General features: G+C 41.9%; 1 protein-coding gene across 3 annotated transcripts in view; it reads left to right on the forward strand.

Annotated features, from left to right (window-relative positions):
- CASK (calcium/calmodulin dependent serine protein kinase) overlaps window positions 1-27,776 on the forward strand; it is a 1,258,500-nt gene that overhangs the window by 468,728 nt on the left and 761,996 nt on the right. For all 3 annotated transcript variants that reach the window (XM_069204206.1, XM_069204204.1, XM_069204205.1), the window contains exon 5: window positions 15,965-16,037. In XM_069204206.1, coding sequence (XP_069060307.1) covers window positions 15,965-16,037 — 73 coding nt within the window. The remainder of the gene's footprint in view (window positions 1-15,964; window positions 16,038-27,776) is intronic.

The following is a 27,776-nucleotide window of genomic DNA, read 5'->3' on the forward strand; positions in this document are numbered from 1 at the left end:
AGTGAGAATGTCTGCAACAAAAGGCACATTTACCTGGCGGTGAAGCTTCTCCTTTCATGATCCTTGAAATCGGGTGGTTCCGGATCCAAGTAAGACTGTTTTAACTTGGATAAAGAAACTGTGTGATTGACAGAAGGCGTGGCTTCCTGTATCTGCCTTAAAGGGATTGTCAGAAAGTGTGTACTTAAAGGGATTGCCACCAAAGCTCTGCCTTTCAATTCAAAGGGAAATTTGAAGCACAGTTTAAAGGGGAGGAATATTTCAAGATTGATTCAAGAAGTTAATTGGTTTAAAGAGGAACAAATAAAGGATTAAAACAGGAGTAAAGGATTCATACAGTACTAAACTTGAGTATAAAATGGCATTGTGATTGGACTGCCTATTGGATCGGTGATAGGCACACCTGAGCTAAGTTACTTTGTCTATCGTACAAAGTGTGCAGGGACAGGCACACCGGAAGTAAGATCGTGTGAACCAAGAAGAAGGGACTTCAGGAGCAGCGGGAGAACGTCATTTACAGGAGCACATTTCTAGATTGTGACTGTAGTACAAATAAGAATTATAATGCAGAATGTAACACCCCCTCTGTTTTTTCTAAGTAGTCCAGGAGAACCCACATATCCTTGGACTAAGTGGAAGAAGATGTTTGTACATTATGCGAGGGTGTGTGGACCGACTCTGAGTGCAGAGAGGAAGCATGCATTATTAATGCATTGTTTAGGAGGTGAGGGACAGGAGGTACTTGAAAATTTACCAGACCTAAGTGCTGAAGAGTCAAGAAATTTGAATGAATATGAGGTGTGCATAAAAAAGATGGACAAACATTATGTACCTAGAGTAAGTACAATAATGGAAAGATATTATTTTGGGAAAAGAGAACAAGGAAAGAATGAGTCGGTAGAGGAATACATAACCAGCTTAAGGAAGCTGGCAGCGTCGTGTAAATTTGGTACATTGGTGGACGAAAGAATTAGGGACCAATTCGTATTGAAGTGTTGTAGCGACAAAATCAGGGAAGAACTGTGGTTAAAAGATGAACCACCATTAGAGGAGGTGGTTATAGTAGCAAAGAGGGTGGAACAGATGTTAAAGTGTGTTAAGGAGCTAAGTGGAAATAAAGATGGGAGTGGGGAGTGTGCAAAGGTTGAAGAGGTGGTTTGCGAGGTGAAAGCCAGAGAATTTGGAGTGGAGAAAAATAAGGATGAGTTTTCTAAATTTAAAGGGGAGTGTTTTCGGTGTGGGAAAGTCGGACATAAGGCTAACGCAAGCAATTGCCCAGCTTTAAATGTGTTATGCAATGGGTGTGGGAGAAGGGGACACTATTATAAATGTTGTCGTAACAAAAAGAAGAAGTGTAGCAATAGTAACATGTTAAAAGAAGTAAAGGAGGTATCCCAGGAGGCGATTTTTCAAGTGAAAACTCAGATAGAGTGTGGTGAGCACCCCAGTGAGATAGTGAGAGTGGAAGATGTTGATTTATTGATGAGATTTGACTCCTGTTCACATTTAACAATAATTTCAAAGAAGAGTTATGATCTCATATCAGGGAGAAAGAGTGTGTTACGCAAAATGGATGTGAATCCTGGTGGTTATGGGGGACATCCTATAAAAATGTTAGGGTATTTTGAGGGACATCTTGAGTTAAAAGGGAGACATTTGGTTGGGAAGATTTATGTGTCTAGTCAGGGTGATAATCTCTTAAGTTGGGCACATCAAAGATTGTTGGGAGTGGTATTAGATCCCAATGCACAACCCCAAGTACAAGTGCAGAGTGTGGAGAGTGAAGAAAATAATTTGGTCACTGAATTTCCAGAGGTTTTCTCAGAGGTTTTAGGATGTTTAAGAGGTTACAAACATAAAATTAAGCTCAAGACTGGTGCCATTCCTATAATAGCGAAGGTGAGGAGAATTCCACTTGCTGTACAAGAACCAGTTATGAATGAACTTAAGAAGTTACAGGATTTGGACATAATTGAGGAGGTGGAAGCAACGGAGTGGTTGGCGCCCATTGTAGTGGCAAGGAAGGGTAATGGAGAGATCAGGTTATGTGTGGACCTTAGAGCCTTGAACAAAGAGGTGATAGTTGACAAATTTCCTCTTCCAAATATTGAGGAAATAGTGTCCACGCTTGGGGGAGCGAGGTATTTTTCCACGTTGGATCTAACCTCAGCGTACCACCAGGTAGAATTGGAAGAGAGTTCTCAAGAGTTCACTGCGTTCATTACACCTTTTGGTGCTTTCAAGTTCAAAAGAATGCCGTTTGGGCTGGTTTCCGCAGCTTCTGTGTTTCAACGCATCATGCACAGAATTTTAAAGGGAGTGTGTGGTGTAAAATGTTATCAAGATGATGTGTTGATTTATGCAGAGTCAGCAGAAGAGCATTGGAGACGGGTGAGATTGGTGTTGGGATGTTTAAGCCAAGCTGGTCTCACTCTTAAGAGGAAGAAATGTCATTTTGGTCTAACTGAGGTTGAATATCTGGGACATTTGATTACGGGTGATGGTGTAAAGCCTAAACCGGAGTTGGTAAAGACAATAAAACAGTTGACGACTCCTCAAAGCAAGGAGGAAGTGAGTTCATTTTTAGGAATGGTAGAATATTATGGGAGATACATTGTAAACTTATCAGAGAAAACAGTAAATTTGAGAGACTTGTTAAAGAGAAAAAAAGAGTTCCGGTGGAGCAACGAATGTGAAGATGAATTTTTTCTTATCAAGGAAGAATTGGATAATGCCCCTTGTTTACAGGCATTTAAGCCAGACAGACCGACTGTCATAGTCACAGATGCCAGTGCGAAAGGGCTAGGGGCTATTTTGATGCAGGAGAATAAAGGAAAGAAAGTCATGATTGCCTGTGCATCTAAGGCATTGAATGGTGCTGAAAAAAATTACTCTGTGGTAGAAAGAGAGTCCTTGGCTATTTTCTGGGCACTTAAGAAATTTAGACAGTTTGTGTGGGGCACAGAATTTTTGGTGTTATCAGACCACAAACCTTTGGTGGAAGTTTTTGGCAGTAAAGGGTTAAATTGCATTTCTGCAAGGATTAGGAGGTGGGTTATCGGTCTACAAGACTTCAAATTTAGGGTGGAATATTTACCAGGCTCATTGAATGTGAGTGCAGATTGTCTATCCAGATTAGTGAGGGAGGATGCCGTGGAGGGTGAGAAAGATGGTTTATTGGTGCAGGAGAGTGATGTCTGTGAAGTTTTCTGTAACGTGAGCGAGATTATGTATGGTGTAATAACTGAGCAGGAGTGGAAAGAAGCACTGGAGAAGGATGTTGAACTGAGTGAGATCTGTGCGGCGTTAGAAGATGGGGAATTTAGTTCCCTTGGTAAAGTGTGGGGTTTGATAAAAGATGAATTGGCGGTGGAAAGTGGTATGTTATTGAGGGGTACTAGGCTGATCCCGCCAAGTGTTTTGAGGAAGAGGGTTATGGATCAAGCTCATGAAGGCCATTTAGGTATTGTCAAAACTAAGGGGAATTTAAGAGCAAACTTTTGGTGGCCTGGTATGGATCTGGAAGCAGAGCGTGTGGTCAGAGATTGCATACAATGTTCACGGAGTGACAAGATTTTGAAAACTCGAAATACACCAATGCATTGTAGGAATTTACCAAGTAAACCCTGGGATGAAGTTGCAATAGATATTGTTGGTCCCTTATCAGGTGAACATGCTACTCCTTACTTGATTGTATTGATTGACTTATATTCCAGGTGGGTGGAGGTTAAAAATGTACGAGATGTCTCTTCTTGTAGTATGAGAAGTTTTCTGGAAGAGATTTTCAGGAGAGAGGGTTTCCCTAAGTCATTGTTATCTGATAATGGTCCGCAATTTTGTTCAATGATGTTTGGAGAATTTATGAAGGAATGTGGCATTATACACAAAAGGTCAGCTATATATCATCCAGAAACGAATGGTGCAGTAGAACGTTTCAACAAATATATCAAAGAGAGCATTCAGCTGGCAAAAGTGAACACTTTGAATTGGCGAACAGAACTTATGGAAAGGATTACCGCTTATCGGTTTTCACTACATTCTACCACGGGAAAATCTCCATTTGAATTGTTTAAGAGAAGATTACCCAACACCAAATTATCTCCAGCTTGGATGGGATGGAGAAAAAATGAGTTTGATTTGACAGATACAACATGGCGTAATAGAGAACTAAGATTCATGGAGAAAAGAAAGCAAGAGTTCGATACTAGGAAGAAGGTGTTCAAAGTACATATAGCTGTGGGTGAGATGGTAAAGATAAAGGCTCCCTTAGGGTGTATGGACGGATCAAAATTTACGAGACCCTTGACAGTGGTCAAGGTATTCAAGAATGCCATAAAAACCTCTGATGGCAGGATTTGGAATCTGAACCGAGTTGTGCGGATGAAGGAGGTGACAGAACCATGTACCGATACCGAAAGAGAAATAATGAACCAAAGGAGAGTATTGTCAAGATCTCCTAATCACATTCAAAGTGGAAATGATAGAGGTGAAGGAACAAGGAGAAGTGGTAGAAGGAAAGTCAGTCCAAAACGTTTTAAAGACTATGTACTTGGATAAAGGTTGTATGAGTTGTAGTTTGGCGGTTAGTTTCTCACTGTGTTATGGGAAATCTAGTTCATTCCGTATAGAACAAATTTTTGTTTAAGGTCAAAAATATTACTCTGTTTCTGTTTGTAAAATATAAAAAAGGAGATGTGTGATGTTGCGTGTCAAAGAGAACAGCGCGCGCTATCTCCGTGTTAATCAGGGAGAGCGCGAGGTTATCGAGACGCGCGAGAAGCGAGTGAAACGGGCGTTGGAACGGTTGAAGAGACCGATGGCTGGGGCGACAGAGAATAAAGACATAGATTGAAACTCGATGTTTCTTTGTTCTTAATTATTAAGAAGCGAACTTCACACAGGGTACCACAAAAACAGTCTGATATGCCTGTGCAAGGATGAAGTAAGTGGCAAATAAAGAGCCTGTACATTTGTAGGTCGAGCGCGCAAGTGCTTTGACCTGTTGTATTGTCGATTTTTAAACCACACCCACTGCACACCCATTACTTTCACTCGTACGACGGCTTGCCTTTCAAAAATCTTTTGTTATCATTGGTAAATGATGTATGTTTGTCCCTCCTCCTTGGGGCGCAGTTATCATTGCATTCATATAGCACTTTGCTGTCACTAGAGCGGGCTGAAGCACTGTGTACACACGTTTAGTGACATGCATGAGAACATAATAGGTTGGTGTGGCCTATGTGTAAAAGGAAGTGTTATTTGGTGGTTCTTGATGTGTCCCAAATGCACTGAACAGGAGTTGAAGAAAGCACTGTGGGAGTTGTATGAGGAGGAAGTGGTGTATAGAGCCTTATGCGGGTGTCTGGCATGGTGGCGGCACAGCAGTAAGGATGTTTGTGATAAGAGTGTGCGCGGGGTATGTAGAACAGAATTACGTACGAGTAGATGGTGTGTGTGAGGCTCAAACATTTGCTCCAGTTATGGCTCAGCAAGCAGTAGGTGCCAGCAGAGTCAACATTTATATAGGCCCAAAACACCAAGGCATACAAACACTTAAACATATAAGAAACTATGACAAATCCAAACATGTTTTGTCGAACATGTTTTATGAAAAAGAGATTATCTGTAGCGTGATTGTGTTCCAGTTATGAATTCTGTAATTGCTAACTAGGCACTGTAATTTCATTACGTATGCTTGTTCTTTCCCTATTTTAGGAAGTACCAGCAGGTGCTCTCCCCACCTTTAAATATTTATTTTATTTTATAACAAATATTTTAATAGTTTTACATATTGTCTGACGTGCAATCATGTTGATAATTATAAAAATACTCTTCTCTTACCCACCATTAAAGTCTTTAATTTTACACTGACAGCTCCCAGTAGCCAGGACTGCTTTCTTAGAGGAAGTGAAATATGTTCCCTTTGCAGAGAACCCTGCTCAAACCACGAGCAGCCTAGGTGTTTAACATCTGTTCTCTATGAAGGTATTGCTCATGTCTAACTCGGAACCGATTATGGATCTAGCAATAGCTGCTCTATTTAGGTGCAGTAAGTGAAATGATTCTTCTCAAAAGCTTGATCAAGTAGTTTGAAGCTACCATTCCATTTGTGCGCTTCTCTTGAATTGGATGTTTCATAGTCCCCCAGTTTTACATGTACCCATTGAAAGACAATAGAACTGACAGGTTTAGTCTTTGTATAATGATCTGTGCAATGGAGCCACAAATGAAGAGGCAGTTTGTGAAAAGAGTTATCAGTGGGAGGAACTGTTATCAGGATTTCACTTGACAGAAGGGATAAACGGTCACCCAGAGAATGGGTGAGATTATTTTTGTTGATAAATCGACGTTTTGTGTGTTAAATTTATAGAAATCAAACATTGTCTCTGGTCATATTATGTTATTGCTTTGTGTTCAATGAATACCTAAGTGTGGGATGGATGTTGCTATACATTTCCCTACCTTCTCTGAAAAGGCTGAAATGTTTTCAACGTTGAAACGAATAATTTCTATATGACTTGGAGGGACAGGTATTGCACAGCGATTTCACTTTTCTAAAAAAAATAATCTCTAAATGGAATTATTTGCATTTTCAATGTTCTGACTGCAGAAATGCCTCTCGGCTTTTATAAAAGTTTTTTCCCCTAAATTTCCTGTTAGACAAATGCTTCTTTTTGGAATCATTTTTACGGACGACCATGGATTTTCCTACTGTAGCTACCTTTTAGACTATATAGAACCAGAGAGAACAGTTTGGTAAACATGATTGTGCCTTATGTTTGCACATCTCTAAAGGCGCTACTTCATCAATTTATTTTTGTAGTGTAAAGTGACTTTGGTCCATTATTGATGTTGGATCCGAGGGCTATGCATATTAGCAAGTGTTTAATTGTCAGCACTGTTGGGTATGTTTTAGTTACTATCCTGCGTCTCTGGACACTACGGCTGGGCAAATACAGTGTTAGTTGTAGCCAATCTAACGTTCACTGCTAAGTGACGTTTTACCAATTCAGTGCTGTCACACTTAACATTATGAATCATAATCCAATCAAAATGCATTTTGTTTTTTCCCAAGATGTAAGTTGTAAGAAGCATATCCATCTGTTGGTGTGCTAAACCAAAGATTGAAGTCATGTAAAATAATTCTATTACTCCCTTGTTATAGAAGTATACGTTCTAAATCAAGGAAATACACATTTAATAGTTAAATGCTTGTAGGAACCATAAACACATGGGTTAAGCTTATATTGTTAGGTTAGATCAGTGTTTCACAAACCTTTTAGCATTGCAACCCAATTTTTAAAACCGCAAACAGTTGCGACCCACCCAGCTTCAATTGACATGGCAGTGCAATTTTTATAAATAGAACTAAAGCATCATATGGTAGGTGCTGTCATTTACAGACAGCACGATTCCCATTGAAATGGACTCTAAATTTGCACAGGCCTAAGTTTTAAAAGTGCTGAACGAATGTATTGAGTTTTCCGCAAAATAGCATCAACGTATTACAGTAATGGTTGGTATACAAATCATGGTATATGCATACAAGTAACTTATATGTAGCCAACTGTCCATTACAATATCAAATCTATATACAGTACCAGCTATTAAGCCACTTCAGAGTTGCAGCGGATTCTATTCCACATCGAACAGTCCAACGGATATTCAACAAAATGCCCCGCCCACCCCCCTTAGTTCCAAGCCGACTTATAAACAGATGTGTTATTTCAATGCCACGTGGCAACAAAGTTTATAGAACAAGCAGTAGACAAGGGAGAATCAGCTCAAGAGCAGAGAAGGGCCACACCCAGTGATATGCCTGTTGTCTGAACAGGGTGCTGTGCATTACAATGTAATCCAACTGGTCCTACTAGACACCTATCACTCATTTGGGGGAAGAACCAACCATAGATGAAGACTCTGGATCCTTTATACGTTCCAGCAGATTATCCCAGGATTGCCCTATATATATAGATCCCTGCCCTTGTTTTACCTCATGCAACAGAACACAACCCTTATTTTCCATCTGACAAGGTCTTTTCTCCATTTTTCTATACTCTGCCCCTTAATGGCCTTCTAATATAGCGTTATCTGGCGCTTAGCTGGTATCAATACATTTTCAATAAATCTGGTTGTGGTTTTATATTTGGCCTGACGTGGGTATAAGCCCAGCAAGCACAGTACTGGGGAACATGACATATTCCAGTGGGTAACATTGTTAAATAAGCTGCAACTTCAGGCCAGTACTCCGACAAGGATGTGCAATCCCATACCCAGTGAAACAGATTCCTCCCCTGCACCTAGCACATACTACAACGGACAGTGCTGTAAAACGTATTGATCATGCCCAGTTTAAGGTACACTCTGTGCAGGAAGTAAAAGTTGATTAAATTAAATCTAGCATTACAAAATATCGTAGGTATCTGCACCCAAAAAATTCTACCAGTCCGCAGCCACAATCACAGACATATAGTTTTACTAATAAAACTATTTTGCACACAAATTATAATGCATGGTAATTGGATTCCAATTAATATTTATCATTTGTGGCTTACCGAGTAAACTATAATGATTTGTTTTGATCCTATTAAAATCCTTAATTCCATTTAACAACAGAATTGCCCAAAAACGTTGCTTTCCTGACTGCTGAATGTGTACAGTTCATTTACAGGTATTTACATTTTGTTGTGTGTTGCAAATAATTATATCCTACAGCCTTTCCTTTCAAATGCCATATACCTCAGCAAAATTGTAACATAATTCACTTTACTTTTCTTTCTCTGACTGTAACATGAGAGGAGTTTGTAAATACCAATCACCTTGTTGAAAAACATAAGTGTCAATTTATCAGAAGTCGTAGTGTGCCATTTGACCTTGATCTTTGAATGCAGCAAATGTGATACGATAAATACAGATTTTAAAGGCATCTTTATTGGTGACCCACTTAAAATCATCTGGAGATCCACCAGTGGATTGCGACTCAGTTTTGGGAAACACTGGATTAAATTGAAAAATAGCTGCTACTCCCATATCCTCTGTGGTAGGTCTGTGAACTTCATGGTAGAAATCATATTTGGGTAGTGTTAAGAAACCTTCAAGACTAGCACCTGTGTCTTGGTTACTACCAATAGATGCACACAATGAGTATAACTCCATACCTGAAGTCTTGAACTGGTAGACAATAAGTATTATTAAAACAGAAATTAGTTCAGGTCTAGAGCCATTTGTAGTTGATCTAAAAGTAAAACGGACATTATTGTTTTGTGATATACAAGTGCAGGTAACGGTGTAGACAGACAAGGGCTGGTTCTGGAAGCATAAGGGAAGCAGCAAGGAGAGCTGCAGAAAGTTGCATCAGTCGTCAGAGGCCAGGACGACTTAACGGGAATGTGTAATAGAACATTTTCATGTATAATGTGTAAGATAGAACCCTCCCACAGTTACAGGAATAGGTTAAAGCTAAATATTCTATTACTCACACAGGATAAAGACTGTGTTGGTTACTGGGTAGGCTCATATCTGTACACACAAGTCCCTTACGCAAATAGAATTATAGTAAATATCCTTCTTTAAGGACTCAAGGAAATTTCTCCTACGTGACGCAGCTGATGATGTCCTGTTCTTTTTCTCAGATTGATCTAAGGTGGCAGCCTGATTTATTTCACAAAGTAGCTTTAAATAATCACATTTTTACCTGGGAGAGATACTGGTCTAGTTCTCAGATGAAGTTACCTCGAAAGAGTGCGAGAAACTTTTAAAGAGAGAAAATAGAGGCAAAGAAAGAGTAGGAGAAATGTTGATACCTTTAAGCTTAATAACCAATCTACCTATTGATCTGTGATGATCTATGACACAACATACCTATTGTGGGCTAAACAAAACTGTATAGCAGGCTATCTGAAGCTACTGGTGCCACAGTAGTTTGGCCTGCTTGGCCTACAAGGAACTGGCTTCACTATGTGAACTTTGTAGAGTGGCCACTGTAAGATCAGTCTCTTCTTTTGTCATACATTACTGCCCTGCTTCTGACTCCAAAAGTTGGTCAGGTCTCTGCGAAATCGGTTTAATTAAAATCTAAGGATCTATTTTTACCTTTCTTTTAACCTGAAACACTCCGTATGCCCTTGTTGGCTTACATGATAGCCATTATAACAAGGTGTCCTTTATATTGCACGTAATATCCGTTTTTGCTGTTTCTAAGTGTGATAAATAAAAGGATGTTGCTATTTGGGGGGTCACTTTGCCATTCTACTTTTGTTTTTGTAAATATTACTGACGGTCCCTTTATGAGTTAGGCAATTAGTTACTGGCAGTCCTTGCTCTCTATTGTCCCCATCTTAACATTAATAACCACCATGCCTCCCATCATGGTTAAGTGAGGAGAATAGGCATGGGAATGAGGTTCACTATCCTTTTTCTAACCGATATGTTAAAAAGGAAATGAAGGCTAACTGCTACTTCAGAGCAGTTGTGGACTCTGGAGGAGCGTGTGTCGTAAAATGGCAGTACCAAATGGCTTCTACTTATCCTTATGTTTTCTTCCATTTTGAGGGTCGAGCGTGCGCAAGAGCTCTTGCCCCTGTTGTAATCTCTCTCTGGGCTTTTAACCATGCCCATCAGTTTGGTTGGTTCATGAGCTTGCCTTTTAAAATTCGTTTAATTTCATTAGTGAAAGGCATGCATACGTCATGCCTTTTCTGGTGTTTACCCCTCCTCTACAGCACCGGTCAACTACTGAAAACATTGAAGCTCTGTGTTTTCCGAATGGCTTTTGCACTATTTCTTTTTATTTCCTACGCAGCGTGATGTCGCTGGGCAGTAGTCGAGTGCTTTGCATGACATCGACCCTGTTACATGGATAATTCTACTTTTGCCGGTTACATGGATAATTGCACTTTTGCCGATACATTTCACTGCGAGCAAACTTCTGTTTCCTTTCCTGTCTCTCTTTCACGCTCATGGCGACTGTCCGCTTGCATATGTGAAATATTTTTACTTTTACTTTTCAGTTTATGTGACAAGAAAAGTCTGGTTAGTAGTTTACAACGCTAATAGCTTCAACTCGAGCAAATGCGAGACCCATTGCATTGCAAATGTTTGTTGAGGTCTTGCTACCGGCTGCTCCAGCTAGCTTTCGGGAGACTGCATTTGTATAACATACTTTGCAGAACCAATCCTTACCCAAGTTTGGATGACTTATGTGCCTGTCTCACTTAGCTGGCTTCTGTTTGTTACTTTCCTTTCTTTCTGTGTTTGACCCACCAAACAGCGCTTTTTGGTTTCACTTTTAGATGTATTATTCTTCCGTCTCTGAACGCAGGATTGTCAACCAAGCCACTTTTGAACAACACCAAATTACTGCCTTTTAGTGCCATCTAGTAGTCACTAGAAAAACTGCAGCAGAAATGGGACATATAAAGCATCTATTGTGTCAGTCTACTTACAATAAACAAGCATTGGCAGTGCAGTCGGTCTCGCTTAAATGTAATAATAAGACCCATTAGCATTGCCTATGTTTGCTGCTTTTTAGAAAATGCAGGATGGTGCAAATATCAGTTTTTTAGTTTTAAGTCTAGTTTAAGTCAAATTGGCTCCACAGTCGTTCCTCTAAATTTGCTCTATACAAATTACGCATACATAATTACAGAAGAGATGTCTTTTTATGAAATGTTTGAAGATTTTGCTTATGGTGGGAGACATTGTAGTATTTATGCATGTAATAAAAACACGCACGATAGAGAAGTAGAATTATAAGCATGTAGCTTTTTAATAGCCCAATATCTGGCAAAACGCACACACTTCAGTCAGTCTCGATACCTGCTCTCGATAGAACTCATACATCAACCAGACCAAAAACCTTAACTGTCCCTTAAGCAATCGAAAAAGGACCAAACACTGTGTTAGGTAGGATGGGGTGTGGGGCGGCACATAACTCTTATTCTCAGCCACCTGTGGTCTGGAGACCCCTGGGGTTCCACAACTACTATTCTGTGGGTCCGCAGGAGCTTAGAATATAATAATTTTAAATTAATAGTGTATATTCATAAAGAAGCAAAATGTGTATTTGATGAGTTTTTGTTTCTGCAAATGTGTGCATTGCTTTCCTGTTCACATAATCGAAATTGCATAGACTAAGGGCCCCGGACTACAGTTATGACCCAGTGGGGTTAACCAGATTCCAACAATGATTCAGTTGGAGTCCCTGGATTCCAGAAACGATTAAGTGGGTGGTCCACAGAAGTCAAAAGGTTAAGAACCACTGCTCTAAACTATTCATACAGCTCAACTTTCCACCTTGTTCTGAAAGCATTAAACATTTTTCCGAACCAGTAGTTACGCGCTAACCACGTTGAGGAGACTGAACGAAAAGCTAAAAATATAGCCCTCCAGGAGGTGGCTCTGTTTCTCCGTGAAAAGCACATGCACTGAAATAGCCCTCTCGATAAACATTTCCTGATTTACATTCCTGTGTTTTTTGGGTCATGCATCATTCCGGTTCCCCGCTGACAGCTCCTGCTGACGAGTTCTTTCATTTCACTCCAGTTTCGGTAATCGCCTAATTCTGTTAAATTCCTTCTAGGCACGCATCAAAAGTATGCTTCTTACAAGTACCCATATTTGGAATTGTCTTTAATACCCAGCTCCTGTCCACACGCACAGCTATTAGTAACTGAGAGGTATATAAATGTCATAATTAAACTAGACCTCTATAAATCGCTCGTATGCCATCCACACTCGCAACACGTTTTCCCTTCTACTCGTTAAGTACTCTATTTTAAAGGGCGAAACTCGCAGACACATGTATTTTTCGCCATTAATGGGAGATTTCAGCAGAACCCGAATTTAGGGATTTCCTGTTCCATTTTTTTATGTGATTCAAAGTTCTGAGTTGCCCGAATAAAAGCCTTTAATTGAACAGATTGTTTGGTCTATGTATATTTTTTAAGTCTTCACAAATCATCCCCACTGTATCATATGAGCAGCATCAAAAATTGTTTATACAGCTCGGGTGCTTTCAATTAAGGCTCACCATAGCGCGATCTCAAACATTAACTCACCCTGAATGACGCGTTGCCTTGTGAAGTGTGCTGCTTGCGATGCGAGCGTGATTATTTGGGGATCTGTTTTTAATAGAGCACCGTCATGTGATTAAGTGTGGTATTAAAAAGTAGCTTTTAAGACTCTTTCCAAGTAGCTTAGTCTGCATACTCCATCCTTGGGCCAGATGTACTGCCATTGGCCCGAATGCACTTTAGGTTTCCAAGTGTATATATTTGGAAGAGAATATGCATTTGTTGCGTGAATGTATTATTTTTCCTGTATGCTCAGGGTTTATATGTTAATGACGTGTGCTGATGACTGCTTTCCTAACTGCTACTGTGTGTTTGCAATTGCTTCATGCCATTTTGTTTGAATTCCCAATTTCTTCGTTTTGCCAAAGCTTGAATCGTAGATCAGTAAATGAAGGCCTGATTTCAGTTTTTTTACTCAAACGACTCTCCTGTTTTTTCGTATCTCGATGTTAGTTGAAATCTATTGAGTTCCTTATGTACTCATTAGCAGTACCCCAACTGTCGTCTCTTATTTAAAGGCGTGCTTGTCTTTGAATTCAATAACATAAATAAAAGTGTGAGGAATGGTGACATCTGCATGCATGTGGTTTTTAGCTGTTTTTCATGTTGTGTGTGTGCTGTTACCACAATCTAAAAATGTTTCACACTATAAATCCTTGACCAATGTTCAGAAAACTTCAGTATTTTGAGCTCTGCAAAATACAAGATGATCGCCACTAGTTGGTGGACTATTCCCAAAAATAAGCAAGTAGAAACAAATATTTTTTTACACTTCCAGGTAGAAATGCATTCAAAAACCTTTGATCTTTGTTTGGTTTTCTCTTCAAATTCCTCAAACGTGGAACATTTCAGGAATATCTCTCTCAAATTTCCAATAATTTCTAGGCTAGTACCTATAAGAAATACATAAATTTACTTTATTTGCTAGAAATGTCTAACACTTTCTTAAAACACTTGTTGCCTGATGTAAGTTTGATTGATTAAAATGCAAAAAATATTCCATAGTACTGGAGCACTCCAACAGTTTGTTTAAATAACATGGTTTGAGGAGAATAACCAGAAAAGTCGGTCTCCAAGTCCAAGGTCGCTTATATATTTTCGTCGTCTTTGTTTTTACACGCTTCCAACCAAGTACATGATCATTAGCCGACGTGTTTCGTCTCCAATGGGACTTTTTCAAGGGCTGTGACTGCAAACTGTATTTCCTATTCCTCTACCAACAATGCATGTAGGTGCCAGAGTATGGGTTTCTTCTAGGTGATCAGTGCCTATTCTGTGGTTCAGTTTCTATCTAATAACAAATGTAGTCATCCTCATCTGTTTATCATCAATATTTTCAAGCTCACAATGTAGTGATGTTGCTACTTAGTCATGGGTGATACTGGCTTAGAGAGCACTGCCTGTCTTTTCTTTCATAAATGAAATGTGGTCCACATTTGGATTTTCCCTTGTTTCACAACACCTTTATGTGTCAGTTTCAGGGCCACCCAGAGGTATGCCATCTACTGCACTTTTCAGCTCATTTTCTGGGCATCTTGGGGGAACCTACAGAAGAAAGTGATGTTTGTATTGTAAATTAGATGCTGAGCTCTAGAGCTTTACCTCTTGCCCCAGTCCATACCTTTTTAAACACATTTTATATTATAGGATACTTGGGGTACTTTGCATGAAGTGTTGTCTTCCTTAATGAAATAATACTGAATTATCTGACCCCTTTGCTTGGCTATAAGGGAAGTGTATGCTACTGTTAAGGTACAGAGAATATGTATCCTAATTATTGGAAACTTGTGAAATTGGTAGTAATTTGCAGAAGCCTTACATCCACATTTTATTGTAAACCTTTTAACGATTCTTAGTAGGGGCAAACCAAATGTATGTAGTGTAAAATAAACTGGTTCCTGCAACTTATAAATCCTAATAATATTAAAGATTACTAGGAGCGAAATGTTTATATAGTGATATTTTAAATGCAATAAAGACTTGTGTTCTGAAGAGACTATTATATAGCAAGCCGTATTGATAAATATCTAACAGTGTAAATTGTAGTTGTGATATACTAGCTTCCTTGCCTCCCCTTCTAATTCTAAATTTTCCAAGACCACATTAGCTTCTTGCGGTAGCATACTAAGCACATTGATGTTGTAATTTTGGATTATCTCAGTCGACTAATACTCAAAGTTAGCCTCCGGAATCACAAATTTGTTAAAGGTATTATGCTGGTCTTAATGTCTTGATTAAGATGTTTGCACTCATTCAAGTAGGTCTTTGTAATTTTTATTATCTTGTGTCTGTTACCATTGTTCTTTAAATCAGTTATGATTTGCAGAAGTGGTAAAATGAGGCTGGACCCACTATCTTAATTATGATGGTTTAACTTGGTCATAGAGACACTGCTAATGCTTACCCTTATGTATTTGTTACAATTATTGCAGTAATAATTTATGTGGCAGAATAAGAACTTTTAATATTGATGTCTGGTAGAGAGAAACATACATTTGTCTTCCGGTCTGAATACTAAACATAATTTACTATCAAGGATTAATATATTTCACCTCATCCTCTGTTACAGTATTTTAATAAAGAATGAATGGTGTAGGGTGCTAGAATATTATTCAACCTACCCGGTGAACTTTTTATGTTTCCTTCTATTGTAGTTTGTCGTTTTGCATAGGCAAAACACACTTCACAGCTAATTGTGCTTCGTCAGTTGTGTACTGTTAACACATATTCATGTTACATAATTTCCAGGTGGAAGTCTTATGCCTGGGAAAAGCTTTGTTGCAGTCCTTTGTGTCTAGACAGCCATCTTTTTCATGGTACTTTTTGCTAGCAAATGATTTGTTCTGGCATGCACTATTTAACCTGACTGTATACTTTTTCGTTTTCTGCAGTCATTACATGCGACAGATACTGGAAGCATTACGCTATTGTCATGACAACAACATAATTCACAGAGATGTTAAGGTAAGATGTGGTCTATGTTGTTAATTCTGAAGTTACTATACTGCTTTTGTTTTTTTAAATGTTCTCATATATTGCCTTTGTTTTTGTTTTGAGAATAGTTTCCAGAGACAGTATTGTTTAGTCAATAAAGAAAGTAATCTTGAAAAGTTAGCTAAATATTTGGATTCTTATTTTTTTGTTAAGGTAATCTTTTCATAAATTCAATTTATGGGGAAGAGAATCGTGGTTCTAAGGCCATCCCTAGTCTTTTGATATATTTTACTAGCTTTACATCAAAATGGCTCTGGCCATATCCCATCATGGGTCTGAATTTAGGAATAGGTTTAAATTATTTTACACTGGACAGGTAATGCAAATTAAGACCAATAAGATGATTTCTGGAGTGGTATCTATAAGCAAGGACCACACAGCAGCAGAGCTTACTCTTCTTACGCTCTGGTAGCTGAATGACTAGCCTGCATAATGAGGTATAGGCTCAAGGAATACAGTTTCTGATAGAGACTTCTAGCCACAGATTTCTCACGTTTTGAAAATTCCCCAGGTGTTAGACTGGACCTGGAACATTTTCAGCAGTACCTCTGTGTGCCAGAAGGTAGCAGCTTGCAGCTCTGCACTGCTGCCATTCCTCTACAGAAAAGACGTGCAGGGTCTAAAGACGTGCCACACCTGCATACTGACATCTGCTTCTTTCTTTCCGCGTGTAGGAAACTGACACTTTGGTGCAGTTACCCTCCACTTTTTGCCTGATACTGATGCTGACTTGAGTGAGTGTGTGCTGGGATCCTGCTAACCAGGCCCTAGCACCAGTGTTCTTTCCCTAAAAATGTACCATTGTTTACACAATTGGGACACCTCTGGCACACAGATAAGTCCCTTGTAAAAGGTACCAGTAGTACCAAGGACCCTGTGACCAGGGAGTGTCCCTAAGGGCTGCAGCATGTTATGCCACCCTGAGGGACCCCTAACCAAACACATGCACACTGCCATTGCAGATTGTGTTGGTGGAGCGGAAACTACAAAGTGGACATGGCATCCCTCTCAGGGTGTCATGCCCACAAAACACTGCCTGTGGCATAGGTAAGTCACCCCTTTAGCAGGCCTTACTGCCCCACGGCAGGGTGCACTATACCACAGGGGAGGGCATAGCTGCTTGAGCAATATGCCCCTACAGCATCTAAGTCCATTCTCAAACATTGTAAGTGCAGTGTGCCCATACTAAGTATATGTCTGGGAGTTTGTCATTACAAACTCCACCGTTCCATAATGGCTTCACTGAATACTGGAAAGTTTGGTATCACACTCCTCAGCACAATAAACCCACACGGATGCCAGTGTTGGATTTATTCTAAAAAGCACATAGAGGGCATCTTAGAGATGCCCCCTGAATTTTACCACATTCTTTAGTGAAGGACTGACTAGTCTTCCAGCCTGCCACTAGCAGACAAGTTTCTGACCCTATGGGGTTAAGGCCTTTGTGCTCCCTGAGGCCAGAAACAAAGCCTGCTCTGGGTGGAGGTGCTTCACACCTTCCCCCTGCAGGAACTGTAACATCTGGCGGTGAGCCTTAAAGGCTCAGGCCTCATTTTACAGTGCCCCAGGGCACTCCAGCTAGGGGAGATGTCTGTCCCCAGACAAAGCCCCACTTTTGGCTGCAAGTTCGGCGGGAAACAGTGACCGCTTCAGCTGTAACCACCCCTAAGATGTCCAGAGCTGAAGTGCCCCCCCTCACTGCAGAATCCTCCATCTTGGCTACTGCCCTCTGACCCCTGTAAAGCCCCTAAATCTTGTATTTAAGGGCTTCCCTGAATCCAGCGCACCAGATTCCTGGCGACCTACAAGAAGAAGAAAGCCTGCTTAACTGAAACCCCCAGCAGAGAAGAAGGAAGACAATTGCTTTGGCCCTTGCCCTATCGGCCTGTCTCCCGCTTCAAAGGACCTGCAAAAGAACCTCAACTCGTCGAGCGGACCCAACAACCTCTGCTCAGCTCCAGAGGACTGCCCTGCACCCAAACTTACCAAGAACTCCAGAGGACAGCAGCCCTGCCCAAGAAAAACCAACAACTAAGGACTCCCACCTCACTCCGGATGCGTGAGTCCTGACCACTCTGCACCCGATGCCCACAGCCCGTGTCCAGGTGGCCCACCCAGCTAGAGAGGGTCCCCAGGCGATTGCGAGCAAGTTCCCACCCTAGGTTGACCTCTCCACCCCTCCACAACGACACCTGCAGAGGGCATCCCAAAGACCCCCCTGACCGCGAAGCTCTGGACTAAGATTTCCAACACCTAAAGACACTCTGCACCTTCAGCTCCTGGGCCTTGGAGAACCGACCTCCAGTGCAGCAACATTCAGCAGGGGGCCCTCCTCCCTGTCCACCCGGTGGTGTGCCCGTGACACCCCCTGGACCTCGTCTGCAGCCTCTAAGTGACCCCGGGGTCCCCTCTTAGACCAGCATCGGAAACCCGACGTCCTGTTTGCACTCTGCACCCAGCCGCCCCTCTGCTGCTGAGGATGTGTTTGGTGCCTACTTGTGGCGCCTCCAGTGCTTCTGCAATCCCCCCTGGTCTTCCCTCCGAGTCGTGGGTACTTACCTACATGCAGACCTGATTCTGAGTACCCCCTGTCTCCAAAGGAGGCCACGTTAAAATTGCTCATCTTTGACCTCTGCACCCGGCCGGCCCAGTGTTGCTGACGGTGGGTGTTTGGCGTTTACTTGAACCCCAACCGGTGGACTTCCTAAAACCAGAGACTGAAACTGTAAGTGTTGCACTTACCTGTAAAACAATCTAACTTTTCTCTGCCCCAGAAACTGTTTCTGAAAATTGCAGTGCCCATTTTTAAAACAGATTGAACTGTATAACTTATCGATTTCAAACAAAGTACTGTTGATACATGTGTGAAATACAAATCTATTGAACTACTTACCTGCAACCTGAATCTTATAGTTCTAGAAATAAAGAAAATATATAAAAAAAACATTGGTCTGGAGTTTAGTCATCAAGTGTGTGCTTCTTCTATTGTCTGTGTATGTACAACAAATGCCTTGCACTACCCTCTGAAAAGCCTAACTGCTGGACCACACTACCACAAAAGAGAGCATTAGTATGATCTACTTTAGCCTCTGTTAAGCCTCTGGGAAACCCCTGGACTCTGTGCACACTATATCTCATTTTGATATAGTATATACAGAGCCAGCTTCCTACACCGCACCTCTAGATGTAGATCCGGACTACCTCTCGTCTCCCGGAAACTTTACCTCAATTTTCAAACTACATTTCTACAGTGTACAAGGGATATAACCACTAAACCGACAGATTAAAAGCCCCATAGGGACTGTTGCAAAAAAAATGCCTGTGACACGTTCCCATCAGGTGTACATGTGATGCCTGGGGTCGAGCCATGACACTAAGACCTGAAGAGATTCCGCATCGATGAACCAGAAGTCCATCCCGGAACCGAGGTGAAATTCAACATCTCCATGTATTAGAAGAGTCCATGATGACACAGTTTAAAATGCCACTGTGCGTTCAGACTTCTCTCTCGGTCTGTTCCCGGAGTTGACGGAGGGTTGGACTTCGTCACGCTCCAAGTCCTTGGGTAAGTGTAAAAAAACGCAAGAAGTTAAAGCGGCATTACTCTCCTTTGCTCCACTCGCATTTGTCTGATTAGTCGCAGGTGCGGCACCACCTTTTCGATCTTGTACATTAAGTCTGCCTACTTATGAGCAGATGCCACTGCTGCCTCTGGCCAACCAGAGTTTCCAGGGCCATCAGCCACCCTCCATCAGATCAAAGAGTTCTGCGCTGCTACGCTTTGGCTCTTTGAACCTTTGCCGACTCCCTCTTATGTGCCTTTGGGCCCCAAGGTGCACCCTTAGCGTCAGCTATGCCCTCCACTCTTTCCCTGCCTCAGATTCTTGTTCAGACTCCACTGCCACAACCCATGCAGGCCCAGGACACGGCAACACTGACTTTGCTGCTGGAAGGTGCAGCCCCGATTGTCCTTTCCAATGCCAGTCCAACCTTGACCTATGTCGCGCTCGAACCAGACCAAGGCGCCACTTCTCCGACTTGACTTACAGCAGCCTCTACAATATTCTCTCTCTTTCCTCTTTGAAACTGACTCTGATAATGCTTATGACGGGGTGATGAGTTTGCTCCATCTTACCAAGATGACAATTGGTACGAGGACTTGCTGTAGGCCAATGACCTCAATACCTCCCCAAAGATTGGTCTTTTTTCTCCTTCTGGCCAAGCAGCCACAGAATAAGCCGTGTCCTAAACCATGGTGATGTGTAGGGCAACCGAGGTACTTGAACTTCAGCTCCCTAAATTGGAGCTGAAAACATATATCTTTACGGAAGTCCTCCAACTGGGCAAACTTCATCCAAGCCACTCTTCCCTTTAACGAGACACTGACAGATATCTTACTGACAGCTTGGGCCAAACCATTCTCTGCCATCCCTCACCCCCCTTTTCCGCCTATGCCAGACCAACACCATGCCAGCCTTCTACGCTCTGCCTCACCCCTGTGAGGAGGAGGAGAGACTATATTTCTGGAACCCCCAGAAGAACTGAACTTCTCCATAGTTCATACCAAAGACACAGAGTGGATGATCAGCTCTTTTTGCGGTTCACTGGAGCAAAGAAAGGCAAGGCTGCGCAGGAGAGGACCATCTCCTGCTGGATCATGTTCTACATTAAGATTTGCTACTCACTACCAACGAAGCAGCTTTCAGGAGTGCCTGCTCATTCTACAAGTGCCTTAACTGCTATCACTGCATTGGTGCATAGTCCCTGTCCGAAACATTTGCCAGGCAGCTACGTTGGCATCCCTCCATGCATTCACAAACCATTATTGCTGGACAGTCAGGTTTGCCAGGAGGAGCATTTTGCCTGCCCGGTCCTGCAGAACTTTCTGGTTTGAGTCTATCTGCAGACCCACTTCTGACTAGGTGTTGCTTTGCTATCTACTCAAAAGGTGAGAAGTCTGCGGCTAAAAGTCTCTATCAGAAGAGCAAGTTACTTGGCTTCAGTAACATTTTTTTCTGATGGAGACCAGCTGCAGATTCCCACCGGGCCCTCTCATTCTCCCTGTTCTGTGCTGGGACTCATTTAATAAGATAATAAGTCTAGGAATCTGCACACTCTCTACTGATTTGCTTTTGGGGCTCTGTGTCTGAGGGCGCGCGACCAGCCTCAAAGTAACTAATGTCAGCACACAGGACTGGTGCTTATATGCCCGCACTTCACTTCTGGAGCGGAACAGCATCAGTGCAGAGCCTCAAGGTGTACTTCCCGGTTGCAGAGGTACTACTGAAAAGTTTCTGGGTCCAGTCTGACACCTAGAGAATATTGAAAAGTTGAGGAATCTGCAGCCAGCTAGAATTTCGACCAGAAAGAGTGTTACCGAAGGTAAATAACTTGTTCATTGTGTATCACAGGATCTAAATGTTTGCAAAATGTGGATGATTTGCTTCTGTGGTGTTCCTTATTGCTCTGAAACTGACTGAGAATTGATATTATCCATACTAATGTTAACTGGGGAAGATGATATTCTGGTCACTTCATGGTTGTGGTGTTGAACAACTGAATGAGCTACCTATCAGTATCAATCAATCATTTAAATATTTAGACATTTGGATCACGTTTAATCAAATGAAAGAAATATCACATATGTGAACTAGCATACGTTTTCATCTGCTGTCACTGGCTAAAATGGTTCTCCACCACAGGTTTTATTTAATATCTTTCAAGTTGTGCCTTTGTTAATACCTCGAAACTATTTTAAGCAGATAGAATTCTTACATATTCTTCATGGATGGTCATGCTAGTAGGGGTGGTCTAGAGGCCCTGCGCTTGAGTTCTTTTGTCATGGCCTGTGACTGACGTGTAATGAACTGTATGGAATCTGTCCCCTGGACCAGAGCTCAGAAAAACCTGACCTTAATAGCAAGAACCTTTTCTCGGTTTAACTATAATCAGTCAAAGACTCTAAAATATTGCTAGGGACTGTGACTTTGATACAGACATATGTAGACCTGTGACTCCGGCTTACGAAGAAATGATAGTATGATGGCAGAACTCCTAAAACAAGGTAGTAGAGCCTGCACTAGACGGTTTCTGCCTACAAAGAGAGAAAATAGGCATAGTTAGACTTAAAATAAGACATCTCTATGAAGGGGGTTGGTTATGAACTTTTGAAGAATTACGAAATAGGTGGGTTTCCTCTAATTTGCTAGTTTAGTTGCAATTGTCAGTAGACCATTGGGCTCTTTCACAAATGTCTGAGAGACCGAGATAGGGCTGACAAGGATGTAGAGGTATAGCTATAATTGCTTTACATTATGAAGCTGGACCCAGGCCTGACCACTGTAAAGCCAGGACAAAGTGAGCGGAATATTTGGGAGTACAGATTGCAGTACAGACCAGATAAAAACATGTAAACATAACAAACTAGTATCTCTTTATGACAGATTAAAATTGATAACCTATAAATGTGTGATTAGAGCCGATAAAGCCTCCATGGTCCATAAAATAAATCCTGTCCAAAGTGTGCAGCAGAAACGTTTGATTTCTGGTATGTGTGGTGGGTAATGCCCTCCTTCTGGGACAAAGGGTTGGCGCTCTTTGCTAACTTTCTGGTTTGTAAATTGGACAGGTAAGCACACGTGTGTATTAGGATTATAACCAATCAGGAAAAAAGATTGTTCACATCTCAGGTTCCTTGTTTTGAGGTTGGTACTGGATAAATGTTGTCCATGATGTGAAAAGGTTCTGTATTTTCTTTGGGTGTGCTCTGTTATCAGACATGCAGAGTGGGTCAAAATAGACAAACTGGCTGAAGAGGACGACAGTTCTGTTGGTCGTGTGGCTATTTGTAAGTGTTGTCTAATCGATCTGCCTTGATGTTCCCCGAGTAAGAACTTAGATGAGCCCCCAAACTTCTAATGGACATACGAAGTGACAGGTTATTAGGATGACTGTGCTCCGAGACTCGCCTGCTGGATTTACTTTCACAGTTGTACGTTTACACATTGAATGTACAAGTGTTTATGAAAGTGCTCATACTTATGTGCTGTAACAGTAATGTATGCTTGCTAGCAGCATCATTAACAAATGCTGCTATTCTTACGCTGAGAACCATAGCTTCGTAATAGGGGTACTCTATGCACGTACTTTGACACTGTACTAGGTTTGTAGTGTTGACTATGAAAAAAACTTGAAAGATTAAAAACCTTAGCCCCTTCGCTGCCAGGTCTTTTCCCCTCCTGAGCCAGGCCTTTTTTTGCCTATTTGGAATAGTTCTCACTTAGGCCCTCATAACCTTTTGTCCACATACGCTACCCACGCCAAATTTGCGTCCTTTTTTCCCAACATTCTAGGGATTCTAGAGGTACCCAGACTTTGTCGGTTCCCCTGAAAGAGGCCAAGAAATTAGCCAACATACAGTGAAAATGTCGTTGTTTTTTTTTTTAAATGGGAAAAGGGGGCTGCAGAAGAAGGCTTTTGTGGTATTATCCCTGAAAATGGCATCAACAAAGGTTTTGCGGTGCTAAAATCACCAGCTTTCAGAAACAGGCAGACTTGAATCAGAAAGCCCAATTTTTCAACACAACTTTGGCATTTTACTGGGATATACCCCATTTTTACGATTTGTTGTGCTTTCAGCCTCCTTCCAGCCAGTGACAGAAATGGGCGTGAAACCAATGCTGGCTCCCAGAAACCTAAACATTTCTGAAAAGTAGACAAAATTCTTAATTCAGCAAGGGGTAATTTGTGTAGATCCTACAAGGGTTACCTACAGAAAATAACTGGAAAAACAATTATTGAAATTGAGGTGAAAAAAACAGCAATTTCTCTCTACGTTTTACTCTGTAACTTTTTCTTGCAATGTCAGATTTTTTAAAGCAATATACCGTTACGTCTGCTGGACTCTTCTGGTTGCGGGGATATATAGGGCTTGTAGGTTCATCAGGAACCCTAGGTACCCAGAGACAATAAATGAGCTGCACCCTGCAGTGGGTTTTCATTCTATACCGGGTATACAGCAATTCATTTGCTGAAATGTAAAGAGTGAAAAATAGCTGTCAAGAAAACCTTTGTAGTTCCAAAATGGGCACAAGATGAGGTGTTGAGGAGCAGTGGTTATTTGCACTTCTCTGAATTCCGGGGTGCCCATACTAGCATGTGAATTACATGGCATTTCTCAAATAGACGTCTTTTTTACACACTCTTTTATATTTCGAAGGAAAAAATGTAGAGAAAGACAAGGGGCAATAACACTTGTTTTGCTATTCTATGTTCCCCCAAGTTTTCCGATAAAAATGATACCTCACTTGTTGTGGGTAGGCCTAGCTCCCGCGAAAGGGAATGCCCCAAAACACAACGTGGACACAGCCCATTTTTTGACAGAAAACTGAGGTGTTTTTTGCAAAGTGTCTACCTGTAGGTTTTGGCCTCTAGCTCAGCTGGCACCTAGGGAAACCTACCAAACCTGTGCATTTTTGAAAACTAGAGACCTAGGGGAATCCAAGATGGGGTGACTTGTGGGGCTCTGACCAGGTTCTGTTACCCAGAATCCTTTTCAAACCTCAAAATGTGGCTAAAAAAACATGCATTCCTCACATTGCGGTGACAGAAAGTTCTGGAATCTGAGAGGGGCCACACATTTCCTTCCACCCAGCGTTCCCCCAAGTCTCCCAATAAAAATGATATCTCACTTGTGTGGGTGGGCCAGGTGCCTACAACAGAAAAAGGCCACAAACTTGTAGAGATTATGGGGATAGCACAGCGGGTTGATAAGCACATATTCTTCTTTTACACATCTTTAGGCTGACTCTGCTTTGGTGACCCACACAAGTGAGGTGTCATTTTACTTGGGAGACTGAGGGGAACACTGGGGAGTAGGAATTTTGTGCTGGAGCGGTGTTCGTACAAACGAAAGTCAGGAAAATATGCTTTTTTAAAGCAAATTTTGATGTTTGCAGAGGAGTCTGGGTAAGAAACTGTTGGGGCATCAACACAAGCCACACCTCCCTGGACTCCTTGGGGTGTCTAGTTTTAAAAAAATGTCTGGGTTTCGTAGGTTTCCCTAGATGAAAGCTGCACCCAGGACCAAAAACATAGGTGCCTGCCCCCCCCCCCCCCCAACCACAGGTAGTTTTGTAATATATCATTTTGATGTGTCCACATATGCCTGTGATGTGCCAAACATTAAAATTGTGAAAAGAAACGCACTTAGGTTATGTGAAAAAGACCTCTCACCGACCAACCAAGTTGGTGGCATGCTTCATCATCAGGGTCCCACCTGAGACACCTAGCTTGTCAAAAGTGTGCTGCGACGCCTGATTACAGCGGAGCAGGTTTTTTTATTTTTACCACACATACTGGTTGGATTTGGCACGAGGGTGAGTGATGGTTCAGTAGATCAAATTTTATTAACAAGAGATTTCACAAAAGTGAAATGCACTGGTAATAACTGAAAGGCCAAAAAACTGAACCAAATACTCACAGCTCGTGGCTGTAAGGCCAGGGCAAGGTACCAACCGCTTTACAGTCCATTCACACACCTTTCATACATGACATGCACAAGACCATTCACACCGCCAGCCACCGGCCCAACACATTACAACACTCGCATCGACAGACAGCACCAGTCAAGGGCCCATCACTTTCATACGCCCACATGCCTGATACAGCAATCACACCAGCTGATGAGTGTGTGGACAGGCGTTTTGCTGGCACCGCTAGCCAAGTGCCACCCCACGCACACCGCCAGCCAAGTGCCACCCCACGCACACCGCCAGCCAAGCGCCACCCCACGCACACCGCCAGCCAAGCGCCACCCCTCGCACACCGCCAGCCAAGCGCCACCCCACGCACACCGCCAGCCAAGCGCAACCCCACGCACACCGCCAGCCAAGCGCCACCCCTCGCACACCACCATCACTTTTTTTTTGTTTATAAACAACAAAGAAACCACTAACTAATTATAAAATAAGTACAAAACTACAAACACAAAAGCTCTAACTAAATACATGACAGTAATGCCAACCGTGAAACTGAACATATGAAAATATAAAACTGCCAGTTTATGCTCACAGTATTTCCCAAAATATTTCCTAGTGTGGTAACTTCTAAAACAGCCGGGCACACACAGCCCAGGCTTTATAGGGCATTCGGGGCAGTACATCCGGCTCTCCCTCCGGATTGCTCTCTGGGCACATACTCTACATTTCTTTGTGGGCAAGTCTTTTTTGGGAGTGGGAGGAATGTGATCTTGAAAGTGGCAATCTTTCAATCTAGCCACTTCCTCCACCACTTCTACTCTAGGAATTCTTGCCTGTTCCACCACAATAAGGCTCTTGTCACTGACTCCTGAAATTTAACAAATGTCATCCTTGACTTTGGTGAACAATCCTTGAACACAATAAAAGCATTAAAAGTTGCCAAAGGAAATAAATGTAGGGCCAACTTTTTATACCACACGTAAGACTTACGAAGAGCAGTGTAAGGTTCCAACCTCTGATCTACTCTATCAACACCACCCATGTGCCTATTGTAGTCCAAAATGCACGCAGGTTTGCGCACTTCCGCAGCCTGACCCCAAACAGTCACAGGGAAAGTACTCTCATCATGGATGGTAGATAGCATGTACACATCCCTCCTGTCTGAAAATTTCAGAGCTAGCAGCTCATTATTCTGCAAGGCATTGCACTGTCCCCTCTCAAATTTTTTACAGACAAGCTCCCTTGGATAGCCTTTCCGGTTAGAACGGATTGTGCCACAAGCAACATTGTCCACTCTAAACAACTCCTTGAACAACTGCACTCCAGTGTAGAAATTATCTACGTACATATGGTGACCTTTGTTAAAAAGTTGTCTACCAAGTTCCCACACAATTGTTTCACTAACCTCAAAAGTGGCCGGACAACCAGGAGGGTCAGTACTGGAATCCCTACCAGTTTAGACCCGGAAATTATACACACATCCTGTACTGCTTTCTGACAGTATATACAATTTAATCCCATACCGTGCCCTCTTACTAGGAATGTACTGCTTAAAAACTAAACGCCCCTTGAAAAGGACCAAAGACTCGTCCACACTTGTCTCTTTGCATGGAACATAGACCTCTGAAAAACGATTTACAAAAGAATCTTGGACAGGCCTAATCTTGAAAAGACGGTCACAATCAGGGTGATCTCGTGGCAAGGCTAAAGCATTGTCTACAAAATGCAGAATACGTAGAAGAAGCAAATAGCGATTATGTGTCATAGTTGCAGGAAATATAGCTGTTGCCATTAAGGGACTAGTAGACCAATAAGAAGCCAGTGACGGCTTCCTGATCAACCCCATCAAAAAAGTCAAACCTAAAAACTTTCATCTCTTCCAGATATGTGGGAACCCACTGAGTAGCTCTAGACTGAGGCCTAAGTCTGGCAGTGTTGTCCCTCAAATATTCCTCTACATACAAATTAGTCTGCTCCACAATCTCTTCCAAAAATACATCGTCCATAAACAAGTGAAAGAAATGGACAGGCAAACAGTTTTCCGTATTGATTCTACACCCTGGGAGACCAGTAAATGCAGGTAACTGTGACTGCTCCATCTTTGGGGCAATCCAGGTGTCAGGTCTTCTAATGGGAAACCCTTCAGCCCCAGGCTGCTGCACTCTTGGCACATCAATGTCCTCCTCTAAAACAGGCCCTTCATCTGCACTGAGTGTAGCTTCCTCATCAG

The sequence above is a fragment of the Pleurodeles waltl genome, chromosome 8, assembly GCF_031143425.1.
Source record: "Pleurodeles waltl isolate 20211129_DDA chromosome 8, aPleWal1.hap1.20221129, whole genome shotgun sequence".
Lineage (NCBI taxonomy): Eukaryota > Metazoa > Chordata > Amphibia > Caudata > Salamandridae > Pleurodeles > Pleurodeles waltl.